At 36.2% G+C, this 11,164-nt stretch overlaps 1 protein-coding gene across 1 annotated transcript in view; it reads right to left on the bottom strand.

Annotated features, from left to right (window-relative positions):
• Nucleotides 1–11,164, bottom strand: part of PLA2R1 (phospholipase A2 receptor 1, 180kDa) — a 171,689-nt gene that overhangs the window by 73,795 nt on the left and 86,730 nt on the right. The window contains exons 9-10 of the mRNA XM_006879370.1: nucleotides 9,928–10,020; nucleotides 2,548–2,660 (exon numbers count right to left, since the gene is read on the bottom strand). Coding sequence (XP_006879432.1) covers nucleotides 2,548–2,660; nucleotides 9,928–10,020 — 206 coding nt within the window. The remainder of the gene's footprint in view (nucleotides 1–2,547; nucleotides 2,661–9,927; nucleotides 10,021–11,164) is intronic.

The raw sequence follows: 11,164 nt of genomic DNA, 5'->3' as shown, positions 1-11,164 counted from the left end.
GGGAGGGGAAGACCCTCTATGAGATGGATTGATTCGGTGACTGGGGTAATTGGGATGGGTGTGTCAGAGGCGGTGTGGTTGGCGCAGGATAGAGTAGGGTTTAGAGCTGTTGTACATAGGGTCGCTATGAGTCAGAAATGACTCGATGGCACATAACAACAACAACAACAACAACAACAACAACAACAACAGTTAACATCTAAAAAGCAGTCAACCCAGTGCCAAGTATGACAGGCAATCGATGAATACTAAAACACAAAGAGGAAGAACAAGGCATTTTAAAAAATAGCTGAAACAATTAGATTTGTTTTATTCAGTGAAAAGCATATTTAAATTGTAATTAAAAGACAGCCCAGCTTCACTGGTTAGGTTAGTAAAGTTGTCCTTAGCTCACACTCACAGGACCACTCCCTGTCCAAGGTTCTCCTGACTATTTTCATTTGGGTTATCAGGTGGAGGGCTAAAGTCTTACTTCTTCCTGATAGCTATGCCCAGGAAGGAGACAGGGAGGAGTAAAAACAATGCAGATACACAGCAAAGGTGGTGCTTGATGCTGGAGAAAGGGTCTTCTAGACTTCGGCAGGCAATTTAGTCTGTCAAGTATTGTATTATCCATCCATTCATCTATTCCTCTCTCTCTTCTAGGTAAGTGCGTACTTGTATTCACACGTACATACACATGTATGCATTCGTAAGTACCATTTGGAAGAAAAGGACAGTAAAGCAGGCAGCAAGGTAAGGAAGGGGTATAAGAGGAGGAATGGAATGCTGGTGATTTTGAATGGTGCCTTCCTTCGTGGGGAGAACAGAAAGATCTTGCACAAGTTCTTCTCCCTACAAATTAGGCTTAAATGTCTTTAGGTGAAATGAAAACATTTTTCTCCTTATTTCCTGGTATTTAGTGGATATTTTTAAAAGACAATGGAATACTATGCAGCACTAGGAAGAAACAGTTTAATAAAATAGTATATAATATGGGAGAAGCAAGAGAACATTATGCTGAGTGAACTAACTCAGTCTCATAAAGACAAACACTGTGTAACACTATTAGTGTAAAAATAGAAGGGTAACTAGCAATATGTGTATTAATGTCTGAAATGGAAAGAAGGCTGAAAATAGAGAAGGGGACATCATTAGGATGGCAGATTTTAGTGGACAGTTGGAGGGTAGGGAGGGTAAAATAGGAAAAATCCATTGAAAACTTGAAAAGATGGAGTAATAATAGAGATGGATAAATAGTAATTAATTTTATAAAGCACAAAGTATGTGAGTGATTATATGAAACACAATGTAAATGAAAGATTGTGGAAAACAGTGTACATGACAGAAACAAAATGTATACAAATTTTGTATGCAAACCAATATAAAATTTTAAAAAAGAAAACAACAACAAAAAGGACAAAGGCTTTGGCAAAAATAAATAAAATCCAAGTGGCTTGCTTTGCAGCTACAATTTCCCACTAGACCTCTGCAGAGTTCTCCTTGTTTCTGCTTTCAGTGTGGAATAGCCAGTCACCCAGGCCTTACCATTCTCCTGGCACTGGTAGTAACATTGAGCTCACGTCTGTGGCTGGTGTTTTTATCCCCATTTTACATCTGTAGCAGGTTAGGAACTATATGAATTATAAAGGGAGCTCTTGTGGCTTCTTGATAAGGAATTGCACTGCCAACCAAAGACACACGGTTCAAATCTACCAGATGCTCTGCAGGAGAAAAATGAGCGATCTCCTCCTATGTGATTTACTGCCTCCTAAAACGGACTAGAGGATCAGCTACGAATGAGTTCTGAATTGATGGTAAATGACAACAATGAGGGATGGTTTCTCTTAGCATCAGGAAGATGCCTAAAGAGAAAGAAGTGTACATTTAAATAGAAATAAACCTAAGAAGCAATGATGAAGTAGTTGAAGCCCACTACACTTTAATGGAAGAAGGATGGACAATCTCCTCCTGAATAATTAATTGCCTCTGAAAACTTCTTGAGGGTCAGCTATGGGTCAGTTCTGACTCAATGGTACACAACACCAACACCAACACACTTTAATTATATCGTTATCTTCTTTAAAAAAACAAAACAAATAACAAACAAAAGCCTCACACACTTTATATTTGAAAAACATGTTAAATAATAAATTTCTTTTTCTATATAAGCAGGTGAAGCTCTGATAGCCTAGTGGGTAAGGAGTTGCACTGTTAATCCAAAGATAAGTAGTTCAAATCCACCAGATATTCCTCCGGAGAAAGATAGGCAAACCCCTCCTATGCAATTCATAGCCTCTGAAATGCTGTTGGAGGGTCAACTATGAGTCAGTTCTGACTCAACAGCACATAACACCACCAACAATAACCACTACCACTACCACCAATGGTATTGATAACTTGGTAACTTGCACATAACACCACCATCACCAATGGTATTTGTAAGTTGTCAAAATCAAAACACACTTTTTATTTTGACAAGTTATTGGCTGCAACTAGATTTTATCACACCAAGAGCCCTCCCTCATGTCAAAGCTTAGTCATATTTCTCTTAGAAGATGGTTTTACCTGTTCGCAATGGTTACAAGTGCAGGAGGACAGTAATAACCACTGGAAGCATGATCAAAGCTTCGGAGGACTGTGTCAACTTTGTAACAGAATCCACCATGTCTCTCCCACCCCTTGGAAAAGAAAAAGATGTAAATGTGATTGCGATAAATAGCAAGAAACTTTTTTTTGCATAATCTTATTTGCAATTTACCTAAGCTTCTTCTCTGACCCACTCAAACTCTTGGAATTTTTATCCTCACGTTTTTTATTTTATCTGGTGATTCGAGTCACTCCTATATTTAACTAATTACCTTAGAACTTATTAAAATAAAATAAAAACCATACATAATTTTTTCAGACTTACAAATCTTCTATATAATCTATAAACTTCTTATAATCTATAGGAAGTAGAAAATTGTACTATGGTGTTGAGAAGGCAAAACATAAGAGAGAAATACCAAGTAAAAGAGCTGAACAGAAGAATTCAAAGAGCAGCTCAAGAAGACAAAGTATTAGAACAGAATGTGAAAGAGCTGGAGTTGGAGAATAAAAAGGGAAGAACTCACTTGGCACTTCTCAAGGTGAAAGAACTGAAGAACAAATTCAATCTTCAAGTTGCAATACTGAAGGATTGTATGGGCAACACCTTAAATGATGCAGGAAGCATCAAAAGAAGATGGAAAGAATATCGTATCACTATATTAGAAAGAATTGGTGAACACCGAACCATTTCAGAAAGTAGCATATGATCAAGAACCAACAGCACCGAAGGAAAAGTACAAACTGCATTGAAGGCATTGGCAAAAAATAAGGCCCAAAGAAGTAATAGCGTATCTGTTTAAGTGTTTTAGGAAACAGATGCAACCCTGGACATGCTCACTAGTCTAGGCTAACGAAAATGGAAAACAGCTAACTGGCAACTGACTGAAGTCCCCATTCTGCATAAAGCTGATCTACAGAACATGGAAATTATTGAACAATATCATTAATATCACATGAAAGTAAAATCTTGCTGAAAATTATTAAAAAACAGCTGGAAAAATACATCAACAGAGAATGGAAAGACATTCAAGCTGGATTCAGAAGGGGCTATGGTTGAGGGATATAATTCTTAGTAACAAGGATCTTGAATGAAAGCCAAAAATACCAGAAGAATGTCTATTTGTGCTTTATTGACCATGCAAAGGCATTTGATTGTCTGTATCATAATAAATTATGGCTAACATTGAGAAGAATGGAAATCCGATTTTTTTTCTTTCAGCCATTTATTTTTATTTACAGCTTGTGTTCAATGCAAATCAATTTCATAACATGAGAAGTTACTATGGATCAAAGCATAAATAACACAAAATGCAATATATAATCCAAACAGATGCACAGCATTAAGATATGAAGAAAAAGGGAATGTTCATAGGATTTGTTGTATCTGGTTGTTTCCATATGGAGGTTTCTAACCACGGGGGCGGGGGGATGACTTTGGTTATCAGAACTACTGTATTCATATTAGATAACTGGAACATCTAAGCTTCAGTGCATGACCATGTTGTATCAAGCAGTTGTAAAAGATTTACTTCTCAGAATCAAGCCCACCTTAAGACCTGTTCTAACAATCTAAAACTATTGACTAGTACAGAAAGTGTTTAAAATGTGACTATTCTGATTAATAACGTTTTTTAAATTATTTACAAAAAGAATATAAGTGTATGAATTTAATGAAGATTAGCTTCCACTCATCACTTCCCAAATTCTTGATTTACACTACATTCGGCTCCTTCACGTTTGCCTTTTTTCTTTCTAATTTTTTGTTTGTTTGACCTTCAGACAGATTAATTTTTAAATTATAAAAAGTATCTAACGTGCAGAAATGAAGAGCAGCATTTTTTAATTCGTTTAGGTCAATCCACTTTCTACTCTTTGAAATCAATTTAACCCACTGAATCTGGTGCTTTTGTTGACAGAATATAGGTTATGTGAAATGCTTAACATGACTTTATAAATGTATAAGCAAAATTTAGTCATTATGTTTTGATTTAGGGTACATTCCAATTTATCATTCCCTGACAATGTTAAATACATAATAAGTCAAATGCAATGTCAAACCCAAAGCCTCAAAGAAGAGAGAAGTTTCCAAGAAAATAGTGATAGCATAACAATGGAAAACTTTCTCTAGAGCTTAATAGCATTAAATTAATAATGCTAAAACAATACATGGAGGATTTATATCTAAATGTTCCTTCTAATATACATATAAATAGAACCATGGAAGCTTTTTATATTACCTAATAATTTTATGGCCTTACAGATTTAATGAACAAAATTAAATGTGAATCACCATTCCACATGCCATCCTTTATTTATATATAAAACTATTCTCTCTTTTTAAAAAGTAGTTTTAAGTGTCCAGATTTCCTAGGACCCATTTAAGGACAACATCTCTAGACTTGTGGTTCTTCATCTGGTACATGAAACTCCAACACATACGATTCTGCATCTATCACCTAGTCAGGCTCTTGATGTGTTCTTCAAATCAGCAAAATCAGAGATTGTCAACATCTTTTGGCTCAATAAAATAAGGTGTGAAATTTGTAGATTCAATGGAGATTTGGTTTTTCTTTGCCACACTGGATTTCTAGGCACCCTTTGGAGTTGCAAAGATGAGGAAGAAGAGGCGTTTCTTGGCCTCAGTTGGAGGCAGAGCAAGACCTCCACTTCCCTCGGTGATGGTGTTGGGTGATTGTGTGGCAACCGAGGTATACTGGGAGGAATGACTTGATCATGGCCTGGCAGTTGTATTATTTGAATAAATCTGTGTGGGGAGGTCAAGGGCAAGGAGCAGCAGTCCCACTCCAAGCCTGGCCACCATCTATCTGCCCATGCCACTCCGTTGGTGAAGAGTATGTCTGGGTGCTGGGAGTGCCAGGGACTGGTGTAACAAGGTGGAGCGGGAATCCCATCTTAATTATGGTAACACTTAATTGTGCTGATGTGAAACCTATACTGAGACCAAAAAGGTGTTGTCTGAACAGATCAAGAGAACACTGCATGCTTAAATTCAAGAAAGGTGTGAGTCAATGTCTTTTTCTATACTCATTCAATCTGTGTGCTGAGCAAATAATTGAAGGAACTGGACTTTATGAAAAAGCATGTAGGATCAGGATTGGAGGAGAACTCTACAACAGCCTGCATTATGCAGATGACACAACCTTGCTTGCTGAAAGGGAAGAGGACTTGAAATGCTTGATGCAGAAGATCAAAGACCCCAGCCTTCAATATAGACTACTTCTCAACATCAAGAAAGCAAATTCTCACCACTGGTCCAATAGGCAACATCATGATAGATAGAGGATAGATGATAAATAGATAGTTAATAGATAGATAATAAAAGATTGATGTTATTAACATCTTATCATCTTACTTGAAACTACAATTTCTTGGTGGCAGCAGCTAAGAAATCAAAAGACAAATTGCATTGCCAAAGTCTGCAGACTTCTCCAAAGTACTAAGGAGCAATGATATAAGTTTAAAGATTAAGGAGTACCTGATTCAAGTAATGGACTTTCCAATCACTTGCTATGCATCTGAGAATTAGACAATGAAGAAGGATGACAAAAGAAGAATTGATGCTTTTTAGATGTGGCGTTAGAAAAATATTGAATATCCCGTGGATCATCAAAAGAACAAACAAATGTGTTTTGGAGAAAGTGTTAACTGGTGGTCCTTAAAGTCAAAGACTGCAGAACTTCATCTCATGTACTTTGGGCATGTTGTCTTTGGAAACAGACACCAGGCTTGGAAAGGAGGAGAGTAAGTGAAAGAGAGGAAGACTCTCAACAAGATGGATTGATACAGTATCTGCAGCAATAGACTCAAGTGTGTCAGAGATGATAAAAATGGCACAGGATAGGCCAGGAGTCAGATCTGTTGTTCCTTGCTATGAGTCATATTTGACTCAATAGTTCCTAACAAAAACAACATCATAGGAAATAGTAATAAATGTTTGGATCTTGACTTCACCAATATGTGCCCTTACTCAATCTCTGCATTCAATATCTTCATCTGTATAATAGAATAGGAACATCAATGGAATTGTTATGAGAATGTCAGAGAAATAATGCAGGTAGAGATCTTAAAACAGAATCCAGGGTACAACAAGTATTCAATTACTGTCACCTATTTTGATGAATAGGTAACATAATGTAAGGAGGTGTGCTGCCAACTCAAAGGTACTCAGTTTGAATCCACCAGCTGCTCCATAGAAAAAAATGTTCCTCTTGTGCCATGTATAGTTTTTGAGAACCCACTGAGGTTAAGCTTCATCAGTAGCTTTCAACTGGACAGCACATAACAACAACAACAACAACACTATGATTATGAAGAAATCCTGATGAGGTAGTTGTAAAGTGCTCAGCTGCTAACTAAACGGTTGGCAGTTCAAACCCACCAGTTGCTCAGTTGCTCATGGGGAGAAAGATGTGGCAATCTGCTTCTGTAGATCTGGAGGTCCTTTGGGCAAGTTCTACTCTATCCTACAGGGTTGTTATAAGTCAGAATCTGCGCAATATTGAGCTGGTTTTTTAGTGAGGTTTTTAATGATTATAAAATATTTGCACTAAAAGGACAAATGCAAGAATCTAGATGTTATACTGGTTTCCCCTCCCCCCATATTGATCACCTCCCATTTTCTCATTGAGATTTGTTGAAATTCAAACTCAGAAACTCAAACTCATTGCCATCAAGGCAGAAGTGACTCATAGCAGACCTTCCAGTGGGTTTCCAACATGGTAAATCACATAGGAGGAAACTGCTCATCTTTCTCCCAAGAAAGATTGAAACCACCAGAGAGGCACTTCCGTTGCATTAGCATTGCAACTCTGTGGACTATGCCATCAGAGTTTCCTTAGATAACATCACAGACTACTAGTGGATCTGAAGCCTGGTTCTTGGACAGTCCAAGATGGTCTTGGCTAGACTACAATGCTTCCAAATAAGAAGTAGCCAAAATAAATATTTTGTTTTAAAGGTTTTTCCTAAATTAACTAGTTGGCCTTTTAGGGAGGAAGAAATCAAAGCTTTTCACAGAGACAAAAATGCAGAATGGTCAGTTTTGTGGTCAGTCTTGGGAACTCTGAAATGTGGTTCTATTTAAAATAAAATGGGATTGGACATGTGCACTCATTAATCTACTATATTGCAACTGAATTATTTTCTTTTTGTTTTCCAATATTATACAATCACATCAGCGATTTGCCTATTTTTACTTATTCATCTTATAAAAGACCTTACCTTTTGTATTATGCCAACACTTGCCAGATTTTGATCATATCTAAAATAATTTATAGTATAATCCTTAGGAAAGATAATGGTCTTACAATAAAGAAAATTTTATTTAAAAAATCAGCTGTCTTTAGAGGGATGTGGATGTACAGGGGGAAGAGGGGATTAATCAAGTTAATTAATCAAATTAATTAAGCAAGTAGAAGTCAGATTCAGCCTTCTCCATGTTATTATAATTGCATCTTTCATACCATTTTTCTTCCATAGGTGGATTCAAACCACCTGCCTTTGGGCTAGCAGAGCAACTCCGTACCCATGGAACACAGCACTCAGGAACAATAATTTAGAAAAATATTATATAACATGGGAGAGGCTAGGGTAAATGAACTCATTTTGCTGGGTGAACTAACTCAAGCTCATGAGGACAAATACTGCATAAAAACATTATTTCAAAACAGAAGGATAACTAGTAAGATGTGTATGAGTATCCAAAGAGAGAAGGGACAGGGAAGTCGGGGATGGAGAAGAGGGGAGAAATTATAGGTCACAGAGTTTGATGGATTTAGGGAGGGGGTAAAGGAATTAGGAAAGATCCAGTGGGTAACTGAAAAGATGGGTTAATAGTGAGCATAGATTAATGTTGATTAATTTTATAAGGCACAATGTATGGGAATGGTAGTAAGAAACACAATGTGAATGAAAAAACAAACAAAAATGAAAAAGAAAGTAATTGCTTAACACCATATATGGATATAGATGGATGTATACTGAAATTAAATGGGAATTTTACCATAATGCTAGAGAACCATCTCTGACCCAACAGAACTTCTAAATATTAATAGTGTTGTTATGAAAGGAAAAGCATGAACACAAGTTTGAACAGAGAATCAGCTCTGTTTCTGCTCTGTAAAAAGTTGTCTTTAAAAAAAAATCATGTTGAGTTGAAATACACATTTGAAATACACCATCACAATAACGCATATACACATTCACTCACTCACCCACCCACTCAGTCACCATCTTTGGTCAGATAGAGATGGAGAAGGTGATCAGCTATAACTAATTTAGGAATTGTAATATTTATATAAAATATTTGATGGCATGTCAAATAGCATATGTGTGTTGTCCAACTATAGAGTATAAAGAGTAATTTATATTTATTTACATATTGATGATGAAGAAAATACAATTTATGAAACAGATGGCTGGATTAGAAGAGAAAAATATTTTACACAGAGTTCTGTAAAAATAAAATTGAGGGAAATTTTGAGAGTTATATAGTGTAAAAAAACCCCCCAATCAATTCAATCTAAATTTGTGTGAGAGAAAGAGAGAGAGGGGGAAAGATGGGGAGAATGTGCCCTGAGGGTATTGATGGGCCCTAGGATTTTCCTTTACTGCAGAATATGGGACAATATTACAAGAAATTTTAAAAATTTAAAATTTAAATAGTTTACATCTTAAATTTAAATTAAATATAGCAAATATATTTCATTAATTAAAGACCTTAAAATACTAAAATTACTTAATCTTTTACTATCTCTTCCCAAAAAACATTACTAAAAAATTGTGTTCCTCTCCATTATTATCACCTTGCTAAATATACAAATCTAACAAAAGTGAAAAGGCAGGTTGGTGAAGAATTTCCCTGTTACTCAGAGGCATGCAGGATTTTCACTCTGGTACCTCACTTTAAAATGACAAAAACCATGCATGTTATGGGGCATCATGTTACCCATCTGTTGGTACAGATATAGTACAAAAATATTACTTTTTTTTAACTAAAAAGAAAAAAGTATTTTTAGGCTAAAATTGTTGATAAGAACATGATCCGTAAAAGCAATTTTCCCAAGGCTGTAGATCCTTTATAGGCCCCTAGCTGGTAACACATTCACACAGGAAAGTAAGGCGGAAAGAAGGGAGAGATGAAGTGAGGAAGAAGAAGTAAGGATGAGGGAATAAAGGGGAAAAGAAAGACAAAGGGAAAAATGATAGAGAAGAAAGCAGAAAGAGAGGAAGAAAAGAGAGAAAACACAAGGGAGATACTCACTTTACACTAAATAGTAGTCAACCTAGTTAAGAAAGGCTCCTATAGGTAAAATAAGTGGAGTCAAACGCACTTACCTCTTGACAGCCTGACTCAGAAAGGACATGGCCTGATTTTTCACAGATGTAAAAAAGTGCTTCTTCACAATTTGTAATTTTCCAGTGTCCCTCCTAAAAGGGAAATTGTAACAACATGAATGAATACATCATTACTGATGCCATGGCAGTATCAATTATTTTAAGTTAAAATATGAGTACTCAGAGGTGTTTCTGCAAAAGTTAAGCATAAAATTACCATATGGCCCAGAAATTGCACCCCTAGGTATGTGCCCAAGAGAAATGAAAACTAATGTTCACATAGAAAGTATATTTATAGCAACATTATATTCATAATAACCAAGAGTTGTAAAACCCCTAAATGTCTATCAGGGGATGAGCTGATAAACAAATCATGAACATTACACTATACATGCAAGGTTATATTATTATGACACAAAAGGGAGTGAAGTCCTGAAACTTGCTACAACCTGCATGAACCTTTAATAAATTATGGCATGTGAATGGGTCAGACACAAAGACCACATAATGTATGATTCCTTTTAGATAAAATATCCAGAATAGGCAAACCCACAGAAACAGAATGATTGTTGCCAGAGGGTGGGAGGTAGACAATAGAGCACATAATGGGTCAAGGCATTCTCCTCGGCTGAAGAAAGTGTTTTGAAACTGGAGAGAAGTGGTGATTACACAACATGGTAAATGCACAAACTGCCACTGATTTAAACACTTCGAAATGATTAATTGTATGCTATCTGAGTATTAGGAAGGATTGGCCAGCCACTTCTGAAATAACAGGCCTTGGAAAACCCTTTGACCAATAGAGCACAGATTTAGGTATGGCACCGAAGGCTTAGCCCTCATACTGAAAGATATAAAAAAAATAAGGGGGAGTAGTTGGAAACACCCACTAGTAATTGGGACATTCAATGTGTAAAAGTTGGAAAGTTGGATATTATTTTAAAAAGAAATGGAACAAGTAAAGATTAACATACCAGGCATTAGTGAGCTGAGATGGACTGGCATTTACCACTTTGAATCTGACGGTCATATAATATACTATACTGGGAATAAAAAAATGGGGGAAAAATAATGGGGCTGTATTCAGAGTCAAAAAGACCACTTTAGGATCCATCCTGAACTACAACCTCGTGACTCTTAGGATAATAGCCATACACACAAAAGGAAGGCTGTTTCCAAAGCCTCTGTAAACTTTCATTAAAATTAATAAAGGAAAAGGGAAAAATTAAAAACCAAA

Source organism: Elephantulus edwardii, unplaced genomic scaffold (genome assembly GCF_000299155.1).
Source record: "Elephantulus edwardii isolate Elephantulus edwardi_28Jun2011 unplaced genomic scaffold, EleEdw1.0 scaffold00003, whole genome shotgun sequence".
Classification (NCBI taxonomy): Eukaryota; Metazoa; Chordata; class Mammalia; order Macroscelidea; family Macroscelididae; genus Elephantulus; species Elephantulus edwardii.
Note: the sequence above shows the minus strand (reverse complement) of the source record. Positions and strands in the feature narration are given on the sequence as shown.